The sequence below is a fragment of the Gigantopelta aegis genome, chromosome 10 (assembly GCF_016097555.1).
Source record: "Gigantopelta aegis isolate Gae_Host chromosome 10, Gae_host_genome, whole genome shotgun sequence".
Taxonomy (NCBI): Eukaryota; Metazoa; Mollusca; class Gastropoda; order Neomphalida; family Peltospiridae; genus Gigantopelta; species Gigantopelta aegis.
Genome location: NC_054708.1, coordinates 88,294,737 through 88,313,542, shown reverse-complemented (window position 1 = coordinate 88,313,542; position 18,806 = coordinate 88,294,737). Strand labels below are relative to the sequence as shown.

General features: G+C 36.7%; 2 protein-coding genes across 3 annotated transcripts in view; one reads left to right on the top strand and one right to left on the bottom strand.

Annotated features, from left to right (window-relative positions):
- Positions 1-7,036, bottom strand: part of LOC121382793 (cilia- and flagella-associated protein 46-like) — a 28,534-nt gene extending 21,498 nt beyond the window's left edge. For both annotated transcript variants that reach the window (XM_041512404.1, XM_041512405.1), the window contains exon 1: positions 6,904-7,036. In XM_041512404.1, the coding sequence (XP_041368338.1) occupies positions 6,904-6,952 (49 nt within the window). In that variant the 5' untranslated portion in view covers positions 6,953-7,036. The remainder of the gene's footprint in view (positions 1-6,903) is intronic.
- Positions 7,037-7,298: 262 nt separating this feature from the next.
- On the top strand, positions 7,299-18,171 carry LOC121384411 (PACRG-like protein). The gene is made up of 7 exons (XM_041514798.1): positions 7,299-7,809; positions 11,184-11,248; positions 11,841-11,931; positions 12,522-12,656; positions 12,880-12,987; positions 13,445-13,525; positions 15,342-18,171. The coding sequence occupies exons 1-7, from the start codon at positions 7,621-7,623 to the stop codon at positions 15,396-15,398; spliced, it is 726 nt and encodes a 241-aa protein (XP_041370732.1). The 5' UTR covers positions 7,299-7,620; the 3' UTR covers positions 15,399-18,171.
- Positions 18,172-18,806: the final 635 nt, after the last annotated feature.

The following is an 18,806-nucleotide window of genomic DNA, read 5'->3' as shown; positions in this document are numbered from 1 at the left end:
CGTCTTGATATGTCGGTTTACATCACTGATGACACCTGAATTCATGTTTATCGAAATATTGCACAGCGTTCAGAATGCAATATTATTCCGTTTTCCCAGTGTTAAGAAAGGGTAGTCTTTTTTCCAGGAATCCATATTTCTTCTTTTTAGTTGGGTTTCTGTTTGTTGAACCAGTGGCAACACACATCGTAGCCATTACTTTCACAACAAACTTAACATTAATAATAACAGGCCATTTTATAAACTCCACGTGATTTTTAAAAATATATCCAACAATTTTCACTTCGGCAAACGTTGGGACAATTCAGCCTGTTACACTGTCGTAATCCGAAATTAGACAAATTTTTCCAGATGAAAAAAAGGCAGATGTTATATTATTTTATCAAAAGTAGATAGAAAATATTTTATGCTTACAAAAATGTTATTTACTAGGAGAATTTTTCTCCCATGTAGGTTATCGGGTGGTTTGATCAAATACCGGGAGACTCTTGTGGAATCCGAGGGGAAAGGAAGGAAGGAAATATTTTATTTAACAACACACTCAACACATTTTATTTACGGTTATATGGCGTTGGACATATGGTTAAGGACCACAAAGATATTGAGCGAGGAAACCTGCTGTCGCCACTTCATGGGCTACTCTTTTCGATTAGCAGCAAGGGTTCTTTTATATGCACCATTCGACAGACAGGATAGCACATACCACAGCCTTTGATGTACCAGTTGTGGTGCACTGGCTGGAACGAGAAATAGCCCAATGGCCCTACCGACAGGGATCGATCCCAAACAGGGCTCACCCTGGATCAAAAATACCTGTAGCCAAAACATTAACCAAATGGAATTTTATTAGCCATATTGAAAATGCTTTAGCCAAAATTGTTTTATGCAGTACTGTATAGAGTATTTATATATGAATATGAAAATACATCTTTTTCAGCTAATTGTGTACAAACTGGAATAAATCTGAATAACAAAACCGTATTCCCTGATCAAAATCAAATACAGCAATGGGGGTAGGGGCAGTTAATATATTACTTAGATTTTTTAGCGGGGATGGGGGGTTATGCATTATTTTGAGAATTAGAAGCCACCATGACAGTAAATGAACAAACACAGAAATATGTGAGTGGGTGGATGTTTATGGAGGGTGTTGTTTTTCTTTTTTCTTTTTTTCCCCAAATAAATATTTGAGAGCTTATTTTTTTTAATAAAGAGCTCATTATTGCTTTAAATACCAATCTTTATGTTAGTTTGAATTGCTTTTTTTAAGCTTTTTCGTTATTTGCGCCATGTTGTTGCTGTTGATTTCAGCGTCGTGTTAAATGCTTGTTGTGATTTCTGCTTGTAAAATGCCTAGGTTAAGAATGCTTCACGGTATTACAACTATTCCATTTATTAAAAAAAAAGTTAATAAAATTAAAATTTACGGTCTTTTTAAAATCCACCTAACTTATTAAATGTCACCTCACAGTCTTACAAATTTATATCTAACATATCAAATAAATATCATGATTATTGTAAACTAATTTTATTCAGTGTATGTTTAACTGCATATTAATTTCCTGCAATTACAATCTGCATGCATGTTCCCAACCATGGGTACAAAATTGACAAAGACAAAGGAAATAAACGAAACTGCAGTTAAGTATTCATTGATGCAAACAACTATTGGTCTTTTATAAATTTACATCAAGATTTACTTGTGTGTAATCGTATTGTTTATTGTCCGCAACGATGTCTCTTCACAGGTGGGTCTCGGCTGACTGTGAAACGTGACATATATTCACACTGACAGCAGCCTTCAGTTTAGCCAACAAATGTTCTCCTAACGTTCACAAACTATTTGATTGGTTCCCGACGTGTCCATTTGATTTGGTCGCGAGATCGTTACTACGCTAATTGGATATTTGGTATTATTATTATATTTCAGGTGTTGGATAGATTATGTAACTATTTGTTCACATCAAAGATAGAAAATGGTTTAGCCAAAATTTTAGCCACTTACAAATTTTATTAGCCATTTTTTGTCAAAATTAGCCAATGGCTAATTTGGCTACTGACAGTGCGAACCCTGCCAAACCGACTGCGCATCAAGCAAGGGCTTGATCACTGGGCTACGTCCCGTCCCTTACATCCAGAAGGGTTTATAGGTCTGCCAAACAATGCATCAACAGGGGTCGAATTTCAATTTTGGGGGGATATTGCAAGTGTTGCTTTCTGTTTAATAACAAAAATTAGGGCACCAAGGCAAGTTGGAGGGGCCTGAAGGCAAACATTTCCTTCAAAAGTGGTGCACGAAGGCAACATACTTTTATCAAGTTCTAACAAAGAAGGATTATATACACATGTATTACAATTAATTATATTTGTATATTTTAAAAAAAGGGGAGCGTAACTATATTTTTGAATTAAAAAAGGAGTCATGAAGTGATAATAAAAGTACTTAACATTATTACAATATGGTAATAGTAAATACATGATATACAGGTATAACCTCATGTCTAAGACTCGTATCACTTAAGTTTAGCTAACATCAATGATTTTTGTGTTAAATAAATGTTTGATGATATCTTATATATTGTATACAAGTAGATACTAGTACTATAGACTTGCTGAACTAGGGCACTACTAAGTTCAGCCAACGAACCTTTTCACTAATGTTCGTGAACTATTTGGTTGTTTCCCGACATGGCCATTTGATTTACTGTGATGTGAAATGCACAATCTAATTAAAATGAGCTCTACTGGTCTATTAACCAGTGGAGATAATTTTAAATGCATAAACTTGTTTAGTGGACATTTATCTGCTCGGTCTCGCTGAACTCGCCCAGGTGTTCCGATCACAAATGCTTCACATGATTTGATGTACTCAAAAGTGTTATTATTAGTTAATTTATTTGAGGATGAGAGCGGTATCCAAATGTAAATAAACAATGAATAATAACTTACAAAGAATATATTTATAAATATCTTTAACTTTAAACTGCTGTAAATAATGTTATTTCTTACAGGCCTTTTAAAACGTTTTATCTCAGATACAAGTTCAACAACAAGTATTGTATAACCAACCTGTCACTTCGGGTGTCAGTAAGCAAGTTAACTTCGCTAGATGTGATTTTTCATGCTACATTTTGTGTCATTGCTAAATAATAAAATGGTGGGTTTAAAAATAAAATGTTTTAAATTATATTATATTATCAGTGGATGCATGGGAAGGGCATGGTGGCAAACCAGGCAAGGCAATGCAGCATTTTACTTGCCGTTGACACCGTAATATTTTTTGGGCATAACTGCAAGTAAGAAGGGCAACTACGGAAATTGCCGTCGGTGCCGTTGTGAAGTTAGAAAACTGCATCAATTGCAAATAGCACAATATGAGTTGATGTCCAGTCTAGGAAAAAAAAAACCTAATAATTTTAACAGCTATAGTCCATCACATCCTCCTACAAAAATGTTTTTTTTGGTAAATAATTTCAGTTTGGTTTTACCTAGGAAGAAAAGTAAAAGTGTTTTGGAAATAATTTTTTTAAATCCTATTTTTGTGTGCATTTAGAAAACATTTGGCTCAGAAATAAATAAATTGTAGTAAATTCCATAGTATGAAAACAAATAGCCCGAGTACTCTGACTGTAAGAGAGCTAGACAGACATTTGGATAAATATGCTCTCATTACAGTCAGAGACCAAGCTATGTAATTTTTTGGCAATCACTGACCATCAAAAAGTAGTCAAAGATTTCCGCTCTAATACCACAACAATCCTATGTTTGACGTCAATACATTTACATCAACCATTTTCGAGTTCCTTGATTTAAAAAAAATCAGATATTAATCACTAATACACACACTACAGAAAGAAACCTGACAGTGTGTGTGTGTGTGTGTGTGTGTACCACTCTCTTTTGTTTTGGTGATTGTCCACAGCCCAGTGGTAAAACGCTCACTTGATGCATGGTCGGTCTGGGATCGATCCCCGTCAGTGGGTCCATTGCGCTATTTCTCGCTTCACCCAGTACACCACGACTGGTATATCAAAGGCTGTGGTATGTGCTATCCTTTTTGTGGGATGGTGCATATAAAAAATCACTTGCTACTAATGATAAAATGTAGCGCGTTTCCTCTCTAACACTGATAAAATTACCAAATATTTGACATCCAATAGCCAATGATTAACGAATCAATGTGCTCTATTGGTGTCGTTACACACAAAAAAATATCTTTTTTTGTGATTGTCGGGCACTTGTCGTATTACTGTATGAGACGGCCCCTGGAAGATAGAATGGCTGAGTGGGCGATCATGTGACGCAACGTCAGAGTATGACAAATATTTTGAAAAGTCACTAGCCACAGGGCTAGTGGGTTTGTGAAAACCACTAGCCCACCAAGATAAAGCACTAGCCCAAATTCCTGATCAATTATAACTGGATTTTTATATAATTTTTGTAACATTACACATTTACGAGTATAACAGTAAAATAAAACAAACACTTAAATCATGTTGTAACTTTCAGTTTTTTGTCGTGTTGTACGTTTGGGTTTTTGTCAAGTGTGATCCATCGTCATTGTTCCGTTTTCGCTTTTGCCCTCCCCCCTGGGCAAAATAATTGAGCAAACTCATGGTTGATATCTAAACCCACTAGCAAAATAATTAAATTTAAATGAGGGTACGACTGTGTGACACACGGTAATAGATGGTTCAGTGTATACATTTAGGGCCCTACTATTTATGTCGCCAGGAACGGTGATGTCAATTGCTCAAATACAGGGCATTATCTAGTGTCAGACCGATATCAAAAGAGTATAACGGCGACACCTAATCCGTTGTTAATTGATGAACAAAAAAGGTATCATCTTGTATCGGCAGCTGTGACGCATTATCCAGACCGCTACACGTAATAGGCCAAGCAGTCATTGCATGTGCGGTTACCATTAAAGTAAATTGTTTTCTTGATTGCCGATAACCACATGTCAGCGAGGTGTTAAATTAGAAAACAATAGGTACATAAAACAAACGCTGAAATTCAAAGCATGACTGGGGTTTACTTGATTCAGATTAACCTGTCGTCGCGATTGGTGATCCAAGTTCTTAGCCTAAAACATATGTGCGAGATTAACTACCACATGACGTGTCCAACCAATCAAAACATGCATGTCATTAGACTTATTTCCTGTGCCAGAAACTTGAAAGGAAAAGTAAACAATAAGCATGTTACTGCAGTTTGCAGACTTAGTTCAAGTGGATTATTATTATATACTGATTGCATTGTTGATATTATTCGATGACAAACGTCACAATCAAATTTATTAAATGAAATTTCAGCCGAGAGAAAAAGAAAAAACCAAACAAAAACCACGATCGAGCGATAAGGAGGGGGGTGAAAACCACTAGCCAACAGGGCTACTGGTTTTGCGTTTCTCACTAGCCCGAACTTAAAAAACACTAGCCATGGGCGTCGGGCTAGCGGATTTGTCGAACTCTGCGCAACGTCACGATATAGGTCGGCAAACTTAGATTTCTGCTGTCCGGAGTTTGCCGAAGCTTAGCTGCATGTGGGTGCTGTCTGGTTTCTTTCTGTAGTGTGTGTATTTGTGATTAATATCTGAATTTTTTTTAATCAAGGAACTCGAAAATGGTTGATGTAAATGTATTTGATGTCAAACATAGGATTGTTGTGGTATTAGAGCTGTATTTATGTCCAAATGTCGGTTTAGCTCTCTTACAGTCAGATAGCCCGAGTACTCTGACTGTAAGAGAGCTAGACGGACATTTGGACATAAACACGCTCTCATTACAGTCAGAGACCAACCTATGTCTTTTTTTGGCAATTCCTGACTACCAAACGGTAGGCAACGAGTCCCGCTTTAATACCACAACAATCCAATGTTTGACGTCAAATACCTTTACATCAATCATTTTCGAGTTAGGTGATACAAAAAAATCCACATATTAATCACTAATACACTTACTACAGAAAGAAACTCGACAGCACCCACATTCAGCTACGCTTCGTGACACTCCGTCGCAACAATTGCAAAGCTCGGCGATCTATTTCGAGACGTAGACCACGTGATCGCGCACTGGGCGATTCCGCCTTGTGCAGCAGTTACAGGGGCCGTCTCATATCAAGCGAAGTTACAACATGGAAGAGTTGGCTAATGCCGTTTTGGATGAATTTGGATTTCATTACGTCATTAAACCAAAACAATTACACATTATTGATTCCATTTTGAATTTGAAGGATACATTTGGGGTGTTATGGACAGGATACGGCAAAAGTATGTGCTACGTACTGCCTCCTCTTATGAGACGACCCCTGTAACTGCTGCACAAGGCGGAATCGCCCAGTCTCGAAATAGATCGCCGAGCTTTGTAATTGTTGCGACGGAGTGTCACGAAGCGTAGCTAAATGTGGGTGCTGTCGGGTTTCTTTCTGTAGTATGTGTATTAGTGATTAATATGTGGATTTTTTGGTATCACTTAACTCGAAAATTATTGATGTAAAGGTATTTGACGTCAAACATAGGATTGTTGTGGTATTAGAGCGGGACTCGTTGCCTACCGTTTGGTAGTCAGGAATTGCCAAAAAAAGACATAGGTTGGTCTCTGACTGTAATGAGAGCGTGTTTATGTCCAAATGTCCGTCTAGCTCTCTTACAGTCAGAGTACTCGGGCTAACAGTCAGAGTACTTGGGCTAGTTAGGATGTGTGATAATTCAGAACATGTAAGCAATGCCATCAAAAACATATTTCTATAAATACGTGCTCTGTTTATACAAATTAAGAAGTGACAAGTAATGTTTTCTGACAATTTATGATATATGAAAACAGGTGATCAATGAAAACAGGTAAATAAAAATACAGATTACTTCTAGGTCACGAGGCACCCTGCAGGTTGTTATATTACCTGTGCATTTTTCTGCGCCAGTCAATAAACTTCGGATGCTGTTATCCATAGCAAATTGTAATTAATTTATCGCGGATATAAACAAATTTCAATAAATCCAAACGTCAACGGTGAGAGTAAATTTTGACACCATTTTAAAGCTAAAAACTAAATCCCGGAAGTTAGTACATGGAAAAACATAATTCTACAAAATAACTATAGGTCAAACTAAACTTCAAACATGTATTTTAAAATTGAACTAAAATGTGAATATTATACGATTGTATTAGAATATTTAATTAATTTTAAAGATATATCAACATATATAACGTTATTTTAAAATGATATCCTTCCGCAAATATGTGATAAGTCCATCCATAGCAACGACAGGTGCGCTCGTCCCAGAATGCTTTGGTTTTCTGACACTCGACATTACTTCCTTCAATATAATACGGTTTTTAATGTTATTGATGTTGTAATATTACTCTGTTGTGAAAATATAATTAACATGGTTTTCATCAGCAAATAATGCATAGTTAGTGAATTAATCATAAAATACGCCGTCTGTCGTGTTACTTTCGCTTTGTGTGTGCAGATTTGTTTTGATTTCATTAAAGGGCCATTGTCATGATTGTGGCATTGACACCGACAGATGTAAATTGATTGAAAACGACATTTCATAATCATAATGAATTGTTTACCTCTATTTTTTATTATGGAACTGTATGTAGTGTAAAAATGGCAAGTATGAATTCAAGTGCAAAGAGTCGCACAAACTCACTTGGTTCAGCAGGATCCAGAGGATCGCGAACTCCACCAAATAGTGCTGGTAAAAAACCTGTATCTGGTCAGACAAAGACTAAATCAGACAGACCTCCAAAATCTTCAAGACCCTCCGATCGGTTGAATCCAAAAACTGTTGATCATGTTTGTATAATTTCTGTTATATATAATATTTATGTTATAGATCTATGTAGTGTTAACCAAAGTTCACATGTGTATACATTCACTCATTGGAGCAGGTATTCAGAAGTTGTGCCCAGTCTACCAAAAAATTGCCCATAGACTAATTAAGACAAATTCTGTAATCCATATCTTTCCATTACAGTCATAGCTCTCTAGAGGAACTTTCAAAATTGTGCATGATGACAGTTAGGGTTTTTGCACCATGGCATGACAAAGGGGATGGGGAGTTTGAATCTAAACTACAATGTAGACCAATTTAGCATATCTTAAAGTTACATTCTCTGGTTACCATATTATAACATCATGTACAAATGTGAAATACAAGCTCAAATGCACTTTTAAAAATGTCGTGTGTTTTCGCTATGAATGGATATTGTCAAACGTATACGCTTGATTCGTCGCCTGTGCCGCCATAGCTCGGCAAAGCACAAACGACAGCCTGTTATCAGTTTCAGTTAATACGTGCGTTTGCCGATTTCAAATTGTAGGGTTCGTCTCAAAAAATTAAAAGAGAAATCTTGCGCTGTACGAGTCTGTAGTTAAAACCAGTTTGATCTTGATCAGTATCGACAGTCGTACCTTCCTACTTCAGAATTGATATTGTATAAAGTGTTAGTAGAACTTTCAAAGTTTAGTTTGTATACTAGTAACATATTAATCATGTATATACATTGTATTTTTAAAATAAAATATACTAAAGTAGACAATGAATGTTTTCACTTCTTAATTTTATGTGTTAAAATCGACAAATTCAAATAAGTATTATTTCATTTGGAAAGGGTAAAGTTAGAGGGGGGGTGTTTAATATAACATATCATATTCTTCCTTCCATCTGCTGTAGGATGTCTAACATTTGGTAATTTTGACATATAATCTTAGAGAAGAATCGGGTGCATGTGCAGGGGGAGGGTATTGGAGGTCGAAACCCTTGCCCAAGCTTAAAAAACATTGAAATGTATTTTTGGGGGAGCATGGCCCCATATAAACTAAGCTCAACAGTCTATAACCCCAACCCCTCTGAAATCCCTGCACACGCGCCTTGGAAATCCGCTACATTTTTTTTTTAGCAAGGGATCGTTTATATGTACCATCTCACAGACAGAATATCACATACCATGGTTTTTTATATACCCGCCGATGAGGATCGATCCTAAACTGACCGCGCATTAAAACCCCCCCACCTTTTTAGGTCTAAGTAATGAATAAAAATAACATATAGTCGGAAAATGTTACATGAATCGAACACAGTACCCTCTTCCTCTACCCCTAGAGCGTTGCATAATTAGTAACATCCCCTTACATGTAACGCATATGCCAACAGCTGGCCACTGTCAAAATTTCAAGGCTAATCCCCCACCCACCGACCCCTGGAAAGGCTTTGTACCATACCTCTATGGATATAAATATGTTTTGGAGATATGAGACGACCCCTCAATCAAGACAGTTAAATTTGTTCAAAAATTGTGAAATCTCACGTGATCTCTTGTTGGGGAATTCTATACTTGTGATAAGCCAATGAAAACCGAGATCAGTACGAGCCCGTCAAAAGTGTCCCACTTTCAAAATACTGGCTTTTTTTTTTTACCTGGATAAGCCAGCGTAGTGAAACCAATGCGGAGTGTGGCGTCATATATGCACCAAACGTAATTGGATTTTCTGTTCTATATGCTTAAATAATAAAAATATTGAAGCCTCAGCTGGCACTACTTGCACACACAAATACGAGATTGTATCAAGCATTAATGGCATATTTAAAGGGGAGGACAAGTGAAATATGAGCCTTTGTTTTGGAAAATTGCATACCTGGACCACCAACACATACTGACAATTTAAGAAATGAAAAATGCATAATTTTAGAGTTCATACAAAAACTGCTAACTGGGGGCAGCCATTTTGTTTCGTTTTCGTTGCATCCGGTAATCTAGTTTGGGACGAAGTGACGTCGGCTCCTGCCAACTCCTATATGCACAGTGTAAACAAACGCAGTAAGATACAACCAGACTCTTCCCTTTGATCAACCAAACTTGTAAAAACAACATAAATGACTTGATAATATGATAAACTATTTAACTAAATATATATCAGTTTGCATTAATAGCATGAAATGGGGTTATAGTATTTTTCACTCTTAAAAAATCCCCTCCCTCCCCTAAAATGCATACTAGTAGGCTACGTTGGAGCAAAAATTACCACTCATGATACCCAAGTTATAATTTTATTTTATTTGGGACCACGTCATTGGTCAGTTCTGTGATTTTAAATGGGAAAGTCTACTTAATCGAGAGTTTTAGGGGTGGCAGGTTATTTCACCATACCCTGTGATGTTGATAATATCGGTACATATTTTTGTGTCTAGACAGCAGTAATTAATTGCCTCGTCTGGTTACCAACCAAATATACACCTGCCAATCAAGAATCACAGGTAGAGGCAACTACACAATAGACCAATTAAATAAAAAAATACTGATTATCATTTCAGAACGTAGGTTAATGCATGGACAAAACATGATAGTTATTTTGACAATGGTGGTTTATTTTGTATTGAAAAGTAATATATACTTATTGCTGGCTTACTGGTATGGATATTATTACAGAACATTGTGATGCATGCCTGTTTCATCATCACTCAAAAATCAGGTACATTTGTTTCTTCAATTCTAAGACTAATTCTTGTCGTGTCAAGTATTATGTAACCATATGCTCGCCAGAGGGCGTATTCACTGCAGTGGAACAAAATGGAAGGAAATGTTTTATTTAACGACACACTCAACACATTTTATTTATGGTTATATGGCATCAGACATATGGTTAAGGACCACTCAGATATTGAGAAAGGAAACCCGCTGTCACCACTTCATGGGCTACTCTTTTCGATTAGCAGCAAGGGATCTTTTATATGCACCATCCCACAGACAGGATAGTACATACCATGGCCTTTGTTACACCAGTTGTGGAGCACTGGCTGGAATGAGAAATAGCCCAATGGATCCACCGACAGGAATCGATCCTAGACTGACCGTGCATCAAGCGAACGCTTTACCACTGGGCTATGTACTGCCCCTGAACAAAATGGATGCATTCGTTATATATAATAGCCGTCACATTTAACAGTTTTTAAATTAAATATAATAATATACTTGTTGATATTAAGCAATAATGTGCATTATATATATTGTTGAATATGCATACCAGTCTAAAAGCCTTGTGCAAGCATTCCTTTATTTTCAAAAGCTATACTCATGAAAAAAATAATGTGTATTGGCCAACCAGTATTGCAGAATTACTGCAGTATTTTGTGAGTATTATTTATATTTGTCTTCTTCAATCATTTTCAGTTTAGTAAGTCGAAAGATCTGTCGGCGTTTGCATCAGTTTATTCCAATGGTGGGATTCCTTGTAGGTGAGATTTTAAACATTTAATTTTGACTGTCAGCTGAAGAAATGTCCAGTTGTTTTGTTTTGTTTTATTATGCAGACATGTTTTAAATATCAATATACGGGACCAGCAGCACTTGTTGAAGGTGTAATATTTTATGTGATCCATCATTCTGTTCACTTGTCAGTTATGCAACTTTATTGCCCCTGCAGAAACTCGTAACTTGTGAAATAAACATAATTTCTCACTAAGAAATTACAGATCTTAAACTTGATGACAGCATCAACGGCAGTTTACGTTGATGTGATACAAATTGTAGTAGGTAAAGCTTATCAACAATGGCAAAATGTATACACCAGGTGTACATTATCTACCAATATTTAACATTTGAAATATGTCTACATACAGCAAAATAACCTTTCAGTCATGTTTATTTGCTGCAAATGATACTTTAATTCTTTTTGCCATAGGCAGGCTCAAAATTGCCATCGTTGGGCCATTTCATCCATGGCACTTCTTAAAAAAATTGCTGTGAGAGGCAAATTCTTAAGTTTGAGCTCTGAATTACAATGTAGAATTCACAGTCTGTGTAATGTGTTTCTTATTTATCCCACAGGTTGGTTCACGGCAGTGTTAAACACAAGATAGCCTGGGACACAAGTCCAGAGATGATTCATTTCGATCCAGTTTTGGTCACGCTAGCAGAGGTGAGTCAGGGCATTTGATGGGGCTGTCATATTAATTGCCATAAGTTAGGACCTTTACTGATCAGTTGCTTTTTGCCATTGTTAAAAATTATTGATGTTTGTCAAAGGGATGATTTTAGTTTTTTTAGTTTTATGTTTATTTGTTGAAAAAAAGTTACTTGTTTAAAATTGTTGTAGACATGCTAAAAAATTGCTTTAGGTGAACATTTTGCCTATGAAAAAAGCCTTTCAAAACTGATATAGTTAACAGTGAACATAGTCTTAAGTTTGAGCCCTGGAGGGTACTGTATGTTGTTTTGTCAGATATTGCAAGTATATGACATGCACAGTTATGACTTAGTAATCTTCAAACCACTGGGTAAACTAAATACAAAAGAAGTTCACCTAATTCATCATTAACTTTGAAGAGACATTTCTATATATTTTTTTGTAATGAAGGCCTGTTTCCTGTTATTATTAAACTGCTACACAAAGCAATGGATACTGTGGTGTCTTTATACAATAAATCTGCTGCCACAGTTATATCCTAGAGTAATTGATACCATACCTTGCTGTGTATATTGTTTTAATTTCTTATTTCCTTGCCACAGGGTCTGAGGGAGACGGTGCACCCATACATGTTTGTGTCGTGTACCGGCTTCAAAGAATTGCTGGAGTCTCACGGAGCACAGCAGAAAGCCATTCCACTCTTACCCAAGCTCGTCCCGCCGGTCCGTGCTGCCCTGGTAAATCACACTGACATTATTGATCTAACGCTAGTGTGTGTGTGTGTGTGTAAGGCTTTTTTCTAACATTCATCGAGATGAGCATCTTATGGTTACTGTAGATACCTCATCATTCATAAGCACCAGATTTTAATCTTAAAGCGGGTAAAATATAACAACATCGATAAGATGATTTAACCCGGGAAATGTTAAGCTCTGATTATAATAACTTTTTTATTTACAGACTCACCCTGATGCCGGTGTATTTGAGCGAGGACTCAACGCACTTGTACAACTCAGTGATGTGGTTGGGCCTGCCTTGAACCCTTATTTAAAAACACTACTCATGTCTGTAAGTTTGAACCCGTAGTTAAAAAAACTACTCATGTCTGTAAGTTTGAACCCATATTCAGAAACACTACTCTGTCTGTAAGTTTGAACCCGTAGTTAAAAACACTACTCATGTCTGTAAGTTTGAACCTGTATTTAAAAACACTACTCATGTCTGTAAGTTTGAACCTATATTCAGAAACACTACTCTGTCTGTACGTTTGAACCCAGAAACACTACTTCTGTCTGTAAGTTTGAACCCATAGTTCAAAATACTACTACTGTCTGTAAGTTTGAACCTGTAGTTAAAAACACTACTCATGTCTGTAAGTTTGAGTGTTTTTTCTCCCACTATGTATTTCATTTATCATATGTTTAATGCCTAATGGTCACTGATTAAATAAATTGCTGAGATGGGGAAATGTTCAAAAGAAGCGTTGGAGACTGTTGTGGTAATTTTTGTATTTTCTTTGAAACAGTTATCAAAACGAATGATGGAAAAAACATTCAAAGAGAAGGGAACAGATGCTTTACATAGACTGGAACAAAATGGAGGAAAGGTGAGATACTTGCATGAGAATTGTTCTCTAATATCGTTTCTTTCATTTACAAGAGGATCTAGTTGACTGGGTTTGGGATCTGATCTAGTTGACTGGGTTTGGGATCTGATCTGGTTGACTGGGTGTGGGATCTGATCTGGTTGACTGGGTTTGGGATCTGATCTAGTTGTTTGGGATCTGATCTGGTTGTCTGATCTAGTTGACTGGGGTTTGGGATCTGATTGGGTTTGGGATCTGATCTGGTTGACTGGGTTTGGGATCTGATCTGGTTGACTGGGTTTGGGGTCTGATCTGGTTGACTGGGGTTTGGGGTCTGATCTGGTTGACTGGGGTTTGGGGTCTGATCTGGTTGACTGGGTTTGGGGTCTGATCTGGTTGACTGGGTTTGGGGGTCTGATCTGGTTGACTGGGGTTTGGGGGTCTGATCTGGTTGACTGGGGTTTGGGGGTCTGATCTGGTTGACTGGGGTTTGGGATCTGATCTGGTTGACTGGGTTTGGGGTCTGATCTGGTTGACTGGGTTTGGGGGTCTGATCTGGTTGACTGGGTTTGGGGTCTGATCTGGTTGACTGGGTTTGGGGGTCTGATCTGGTTGACTGGGTTTGGGGTCTGATCTGGTTGGTTGAGCCGTAGGTGCTTGGGTTGTATGATTGAACCCCCTCAGTGGACTCATTTGCCAGTTGTTTTTTTCCCATCCCAATTGGTTTTTTCCCATCCCAACCAATGTCCCACAACTGGCAATCTAATTAAAATTAGCTCCACTATTACATGTGGATGTAACAGCAGCCAGTTGGAGCTCATGTCCACCAATCAAAACTTTACTTGCAGAATCATGCCAGTGATTTAAAAATAATTTGAAAACATTCCGAATTATCCTGAGGGTATACGACATATTTCGTGTGAGTTACGAATGCCTTAAAACATGTTTTATTTTATAAAATAAATCATTTGTAATGTAAAACTGAAAACTGATTTAGTTTTTACTTTTTTTAATAAATAAATAATTTGTAATGTAAAAGTGAAGACTGATAACCCATCCCATACGTATTGTATGGTTCGCTGTACTGCGGCCACTAAAATAGACTCGCCCGATATTTTTAGAATTTGTATGCTCCCAAATAACGGTTATAAAAGGCAAAGTGTGATTGGTCAATATTTAAATTATTATTTACAGACGAAATGTTACCTGGACATTGGAGTCTACGCAGTGTTGTTAACAATCTGATTAAAATTAGTTCTACTGGTCTAAATAAGGCATTCGTAATTCACATGAAACATGTCATATACCCTCAGGATAATTTGGAATGTTTTCAAATCACTGGCATTATTCTGCAAGTAAGGTTTTGATTGGTGGACATGAGCTCCAACTGGCTGCTGTTAGATCCACATGTAGTAGTGGAGCTAATTTTAATTAGATTGCACAACTGGTATATCAAAGACCTTGAACTGTCCTGTCTGGGAAAGTGATGTAAAAGCAATAATGCAGCAGGTTTCTTCTGAAAGCTACATTCAGAATTACCAAATATATGACACCCAATAGCTGAGGTTTAATTAATCAATATGTTCTAGTGGTGTCGGTGTTGTTAAACAGAACAAACTTTATCTAGATGCATATCTTTCAGGCCCATATAAAATACATTTTGAGCTAGAGTAGGCACCAGGATGACCTGAAACATTTGGATTTGACAACATTAATAGTTTAAGCAAGAAATTGTATGGATAATTAAGGGTTAAACAATTGTAATACCGGAAACTATTGTAAACTTCCTAACAACTAGGATGAGTGCCTTTAACACAAATCTATTTTTTTATTTCAGGAAGTATGTGTTGTTATTAAGCTCAAAGTTCCAACATACAGTTCCATATATGGATAGACATCACCAAAACATCAGCATCAACACAACTCTCGTCAACTGGGAATATTTTGTTCAGTATCTCATGCAAGTTTCAGAAATGACTACACACTTTAAAAATGTTAATAGTAGTTGCTAATCAATTGCAGCTATTATAAAAACAAACTGAAACCAAAATGATCCCTGTTGAACAGATTCCAATATGGAGGCGTTTCCTGCTGTTCAGATTCAGTGAATCTTCATTACAGATACTGTTTTCCAGAGAACTAGTGATGATGTGTCCAGTGAACTGATGTTGTGTTCAGTGGCTCCATTTTGTGATCTCCCAGATCAACGTTCGTTTGTTGTTTAATTTATTTTCGTGTTTGCCTGCAGTTAAGGTTAAAGCACACTGCCAGGGGCACACCCCTCAGATATGTGGGCTGTTTGTCCAGTACTGGGGTTAATTGTGAGTGGTTAGTGACAGAGTCTATGAAACTCACACTGGATTGGAGCCAGTACTGGGATGTGAACCCAGTATCTACCAGTCTTGAATCCGATGGTGTAACCATTACGTCACGGACTGGTTTAAATCACCACGGCATATGTATGTACACATGTAAGCCGACAGTCGACCATCAGATCAAGTAATCAACTAGGACACTTGGTGCATTTAATGAACCAGTAGTATTGGAGGTGTTTTCACCGACCCAATGGGATATACCGATGTGTCGGGAGAGCCAATAGTAATCGAGATGTACTGTGTTCAAAGAATCCATCACAGTCGACTGTTTTTGAAGAATGAATAGTATTAATTAATGAGGTACAGTGTGCACCGACTTGTCAGGATTGATTTTGGCTGTGAAGCAGATGTGATTAGCCTACTGTGTTGCCATGGTGACAGTATTGCTGTGATATTGTACAATTCGTAGATTGTGCCTTTTGACAGATGTGTGAATGAACTCTCCACCCCCTTACTCCTCTTTGGATTTTGTTCTAGATGATGTTTCTAGCAAAAGATGTGGGAACCTCAAATGGTCGTGGGCATATAAATGTCTTTTCAACGTAACATGAATGCTAATGCTGAAGGGAAAGAATATATACCCACCATAGGAATAGGAAGCAGAGGTCTCATTGGAAGATTTCAATCACTGCATGGATGTTGGGATGTGCAGACCAGTGTATTGAAATAGAGGGGTGGAGGGACATACCATTGGTGAGAGATCAGGTTAAGTATTCATGAAAAGAAAATGATCCCAGTTTCAGTTTTTTTCAGTTTTCCATCGTAGATGTGGATTCTTTACAGAAGGAGCGAGGAATCTTTTTATGGCAACATGCTCATTTCATCTATAAAATAGATGTCTCCCTTCCTTCCATCAATTTGGTAATACCAAATCAACTTTTATTGATACCGTACATTAACATTGGCCAGTAATTTGACATAATTTATGTTACAATTTCAGTCCCCCACAGTTTGCCAATGCAGTGCAGTATTTCCCCATGACCAAATATTTCGGTCTCTGTAGTTTTATTTCACGTTTTATATTAATTTTTTTTTAATGATTTGTCTATTTTATATTTGTATTTACTTCTGTAAAAGCCATAGAACATAGATGTAAATAAATATAAAATAGACCAACCATTAAAAAATAAATATAAAACATGAAATATTTGGTCTATATGTCCCCATTCAGTTTAATAGTTCCGTTTTCATGCCCCATATCGAATGGATTCAAGGGTGTATAATATCTCTTTGATCTGTTTACAGTGTGTGATTTTGACTGGATTGCTTTGAGGGCCGTTTCATATCGGGTCTTGTTTTGTCCCGCCCAGAACACAACCTTTTAAGTGCAAATGTCTGAAGATTTAAAATACAAAATTAATTAAAATTAGTTCCACTTAATTACTATTACCTGTGGATCTAACAGAACACCGTTGGAGCTCATGTCCAGTTGATCTTTCATTCGACCAATCAAAACCTTTCTTAAAAAATCATGCCAGCGATTTGAAAACATTTGGGCTTATGCCGAGGGTATACGAAATGATTCGGTGAATTACAAAGTATGCCGGAAACTAATTTCAATATAAAAGTTTATATAAAATTAGTTTCAAGACTGAAAAAAATTAGTGATGGTATAGCCGTAAAATCTGTTTATACTAATATACAATCCAGAGTTTATTATTGCACCTCCCCCACCCCCCACCCCCCCAATGTGCCTATAATTTGTATCATAGAAGAGTTATCATCAGTTTCTTTGCTTACATCCACTTTCAAGATTCACTCTTTCCATTTGTTTTAATACATGCATATCAAAGAGTCGACCATCATTTGCCGACAAGCTACATGTAATTTGACTATTATCAAACACATTACATTTACAGAATGGCGATCTGTATGTTCAACCATAAACTCTACAGTGTGTCATTTCAAATAGTTGTATCTCTGTATATAGTGGATTTATAATTTGATTCTTTATAAGCTCCAACAGAAACACTATTTTGAAATAATCCAGATTGTTAGTGTTAAATTAATGATGATCAGATGTTCTTTCCAACATAACATTGCCTAAATTGGGTCATCCAAGGGCATAGTTGTAGTTTTGCTAGTTGGTAACCTTTATTTAGGAACATCTATGGCTAGTAAAACGTTATATGTTGGTGTTCTTTGTACATTAATGAAGTGAATGATCTCCTTCAATGAAAAACTGTTCAGTTCTGTTTGATTTTTATGTATATGTTTCTATACTTTAAGGTTTTTATGTGAAGTAACAAAATACAAAATGTTTAAAACTACATAAAAGCTGTGCTTAAACGGGTTGCACTATTGTCCATCTTTTATGAACATGCGTGACAGGTCGGTAAGAATTATTCACCTGGTATATTTTTACTAGTATTCTTATAACTAAAAAGTGTATAAGAATTTTCAAGGGGTATTTTTATTCAAATTTTTATTGTTAATCAATTGGTTTAAATTCCCCTGCCACCCACCCTTCTACCCATGTATTATAGAATATTGATAATTGTGAACTTCCCCTAAATAATACACACACACACAAATGAGGGAGCTTTTGTACAGAAAATAATTACAATTATTGTTTTAGTTGTATTATTCTATTTTGTGACAATTTCTGTAGGGATGAACCACTTGAAAAAAAACACTAAACAAGAGCCTAATGTGTTGGAAAGATGCATACCCGGACCACCAACACATACTGACACTTTAACAAATGAAAAACAAGTAATTTTAGTTAATAAAAAACATGCTTATTCCTGCTAACTGGGGGCATTCATTCATTAAAGAATTAACGTGCATATATACCATGAAGGTTTCACGCTTCTTGTCCTGGGCTTAATCTCTGGCCTTTGCCAGTGACTAAGTCCAGGACAAGGGGGGGGGGGGGATTGAGTTTGAAGTGGGCGTGTATTTAGTAGCGTCCAGCGACTGCGCGG

Excerpts from the sequence above, each read along its gene's own strand:
- LOC121384411 (XM_041514798.1), top strand. The coding sequence starts at position 7,621 with ATGGCAAGTATGAATTCAAGTGCAAAGAGTCGCACAAACTCACTTGGT. Across the intron at positions 7,810-11,183 it reads ATCCAAAAACTGTTGATCAT|TTTAGTAAGTCGAAAGATCT; the intron begins GTTTGTATAATT and ends AATCATTTTCAG. Across the intron at positions 13,526-15,341 it reads TGGAACAAAATGGAGGAAAG|GAAGTATGTGTTGTTATTAA; the intron begins GTGAGATACTTG and ends TTTTTATTTCAG.